The sequence below is a fragment of the Temnothorax curvispinosus genome, unplaced genomic scaffold (assembly GCF_003070985.1).
Source record: "Temnothorax curvispinosus isolate PA1 unplaced genomic scaffold, ASM307098v1 QBEX01001502.1, whole genome shotgun sequence".
Taxonomy (NCBI): Eukaryota; Metazoa; Arthropoda; class Insecta; order Hymenoptera; family Formicidae; genus Temnothorax; species Temnothorax curvispinosus.
Genome location: NW_020211282.1, coordinates 18,067 through 21,537, shown reverse-complemented (window position 1 = coordinate 21,537; position 3,471 = coordinate 18,067). Strand labels below are relative to the sequence as shown.

The window sequence follows — 3,471 nt, the reverse complement described above, 5'->3', positions numbered from 1 at the left end:
CGTATCCGGGAGATAAGACCAACCAACTCAGCCGTGCTCAAGATCTCGGTGATATCACTGACTGCCAAGCCGTTAAGCAAATTAAGCAACACGATGGGGATGAGAAAAATAAATAGCACGAAAGCGAAGCGACTCCAAACGGGATGCGAAAGGAATGGAATATTATCGGCGTTAAACTCGCTAGTTGACATAATAATGGTTTGGAAGAACGCGCGAGCGATATTGGAGAAATGTGTGTCCTCGTTGAAGAACGTGTAAAAAATCAAGGCAAATGCGAAGATCAGAAACAAGTATGGGGAAAGAAAGCGTACGAAATTGAAGGAGACCGTTCGGAACATCTCGACGCCGATAGACATGCGCGGATGATGACCGATCAGGATTACTAGCTCCCAGGCGGACAGTAAGATCACCATAGTTCCGATCTCGATACTCGCATTATATAGCACAATAAAGATTAATGTGATTAACATGATCTGCAACCAGTTTCTCAAGTCCGTGAGATAGCGCCGAGGACAGAAAGCCAACTGGAGGATCTCCCGAAAAATAAAGAGCGATAGCATCATTATGAAAGCCCAGAAAAGGCTGTCCTGGTGACAAGCGGTTTTCACGCTATTTTCCGTAACCACATGAGAGCTATTGTTACCAATTTGCGTTCTATTTTCCTTTCGCGTGTCGTAAGTCATACACAGGATGTAGGTATTTAACAATAAATAAAAAATAAAATAAAAAAAGAAATTCGCATACAAAAAATACCGTATTCTATACCATTTGATATAAAGAAAAGACGAGAGTAACGGATGTTTTAGCAGATGTTTGAGATTTTCCTCACGAGTAATATACATAAATGTTTCCATTTCGCAAGTCATTGTACCAGTTTCGTGTGGCATCAGACAGCGATAATCAAACTCTAACTCAGACTTATCTTTAAGCCGCACACAGTTGTCAAAGTGCTCCAATAGCATATTCGTCGGAATTTGTGCTATCGGTGGTTCATTGAATCTATTCATGTAACCGATGCAACTGCCATGTTTGAGAAACAGAGTTATCGCTTCGCGACAACCTTCTCTAGCTGCATAATGCAACGGCGTATTGCCTTGACCTATAAAATCAAAATTTATAACAAGAAGAAATTTTTGTGAGATGTCGGGAAGAAAAACCAAATCTAAAGATAGAAACTTACTGTCAGGGAAACGGACACTTACTCCTCTCGTCTCCAAAATTAACTTCAGACATTCGAGATGATTGGATGCAGCATCGAATTTCAGTATTTTTAACTTCGTGCAGGCACTTAAAATTAAATCGTTGGCTACGTCAGGCTTCAATGATCCAATGTCCAATAATTCACGAAGAGTATCACAATAACCCCCGCGAAAAGCTATGCTTATGGCTTCCGATAATATGAACGTGCTTCTATAGGACTTCTTTGTATATTGCTTTTTAATTGCCCTAACAGCTTTGTGAAAATCACGTTCTGCTGCTATTTTTAATAAATCCTCGACCATCTCGTGAGGAAATTCTTTGCGGAGGAGTATTATATTTTTCATAAAATTGTCCTCATCATTGACGCTCAAGTAGTTCTTGAGATCTTGCAAGAGTACCTCTTGCGTATCTTCAGGTATCGGTGGCAATGCTAGTTCCGGCCTTGTCTGTTGAATCACTTCTCGTAACGTTTGATCACCGTTTGCTTTATATTCGTCCAAATTCAGAAATTGTAGACATTTCTGTACTATCAACGCTACCATATCCCATTGGTTCGTCGTTGTTGCCAGCTGGAGAGCAGTACGACCTTCGCTATCGGGAATATTGGCACCAGCCCCTCTTTCGAGTAACAGACGGGCACACTTCAGATCGATATTCTCCACTGCGATGTGCAAGGCAGTTCGGCCTTCAACTTGTAGATTCGGATTTATCTTCGGATGCTGAAATAAAGCTTCTAACGTGTCTGCGTGTCCACCTTCGGTAGCGAAATGAATAGGAGCGCGATGTTGCGCGTCGTTTATTTTATTGGGATTTGCGCCATTACGCAACAGAAAATTCACGAACTCCGTTAAACCATTTTTGCTGGCTATGTCGAGACATGTTTCTTTCAAATATGTGGGATTAATGTAGATACTTTGAAGAGGTGCATGCTTCTTCAAATTATCCTTGATAGCATTTTTGAAAAAAGAGAAATCTTCAAATTGTTCGGCGTTTAACTCAAGCTTGTAAAGATCATCTTGCATGCTGATTGGAGAATAAATATTCGACTGAATAATTCTTTCTTTTGTTGTGGATAATCTTCGAGATAGTGAAGATCTTCTGTGAATTGACGAACCTTTGTTTCTGAAGTCCATTATGTTGTCTGAAAAAAATTGAACTTATAATATTGAAACTTGTGTGTGTGACAGTGAATTTTAAAAATAAATATTAATATAGGAATATTAAATATTGAAGATGTGTAACACATAGATGTTAAATTATTTTGAGAACCGCGAATGCGAATTAAAAATATTAAAAGTTAGATTAACTATTATAGTTTGTTAACTGCTATAAACACTCGCGGTATTTTTACTCATTGTCAGTCTCGCGGTATTACTCGAAACTTTATCGCGGATGATTCGTCGGTGGCTCGTAGGAATTCCCGATTCGGTATTTAATCAACACACGAAAACTAGAGTCTCAATATAAATATCTATAATAAAATATAAATGTCTATAAATGTCTCAATATATTTGTCTTCCTCATGTAGTCGCCAAATCTTCAGTTGACTCGCATGGGCAGTCGATGCATAACGTCGACCCGGTTCTTCCTGTCGCAGGTCAGCTACTTTGTAGGTGGCTTGGAGTAACATTTGTGTGACTGTCAGCGATTTTCGATACTTTCGCTGAAGCTTAGTGCTCTCGCCGGTAGCGATTGGACCAACTCTCATGTAAACTATATCTCCTACGTTGTATCGGATATTCTTCACGCGATTTCAATCATAAATATCTCTCCTTCACTCTCTGTTGCTTTTCTGGGTACTTAGATACAACAGTGCCTGGTAATCGATAACTATGGTAAATGGTATATTAATTATCATTGTTCTCAGTCACGTAACCGCCCAAACGATCGCTAGAAGTTTTAATTTACTGAAATGATAATTTTTCTCAGGTTTACTCGTTCGCCGACTAATCGCATAAACTAATCGTAAACGTTTTTGCTCATCACGCTGGAACATCATTGCCGCTAGTCCCAAAGCGCTGGGATCGGTATGTAGCTCGGTTTGTCGTCTGGGATCGAATGATTGCAAAATCGGTTTATTCGACAACATCTATTTTAATTTATCAAACGCTCGTTGTTCATTTTCGCACCACTTAAACTTTGCTTTGCTTTTTAGTAACTTATGCAGTGGTGCAGCTATTTGTACGAACTTCGGGATAATGCGCCTAAAGAAGCTAGCCATGCCAATGAATCGTCGCGCCTCATACGCTTTTATCGGTATTCTATCGGATA

General features: G+C 39.6%; 1 protein-coding gene across 1 annotated transcript; it reads right to left on the bottom strand.

The window, feature by feature from the left end:
• Positions 1–11: 11 nt before the first annotated feature.
• LOC112465489 (transient receptor potential cation channel protein painless-like) lies at positions 12–2,398 on the bottom strand (the record flags this gene model as incomplete). Its single annotated transcript, XM_025033052.1, has 2 exons — positions 1,181–2,398; positions 12–1,099 (listed from the first exon to the last, which is right to left on the bottom strand). Coding segments are annotated over exons 1-2 (2,241 nt in total), but the record flags the coding sequence as incomplete, so codon positions are not given.
• Positions 2,399–3,471: the final 1,073 nt, after the last annotated feature.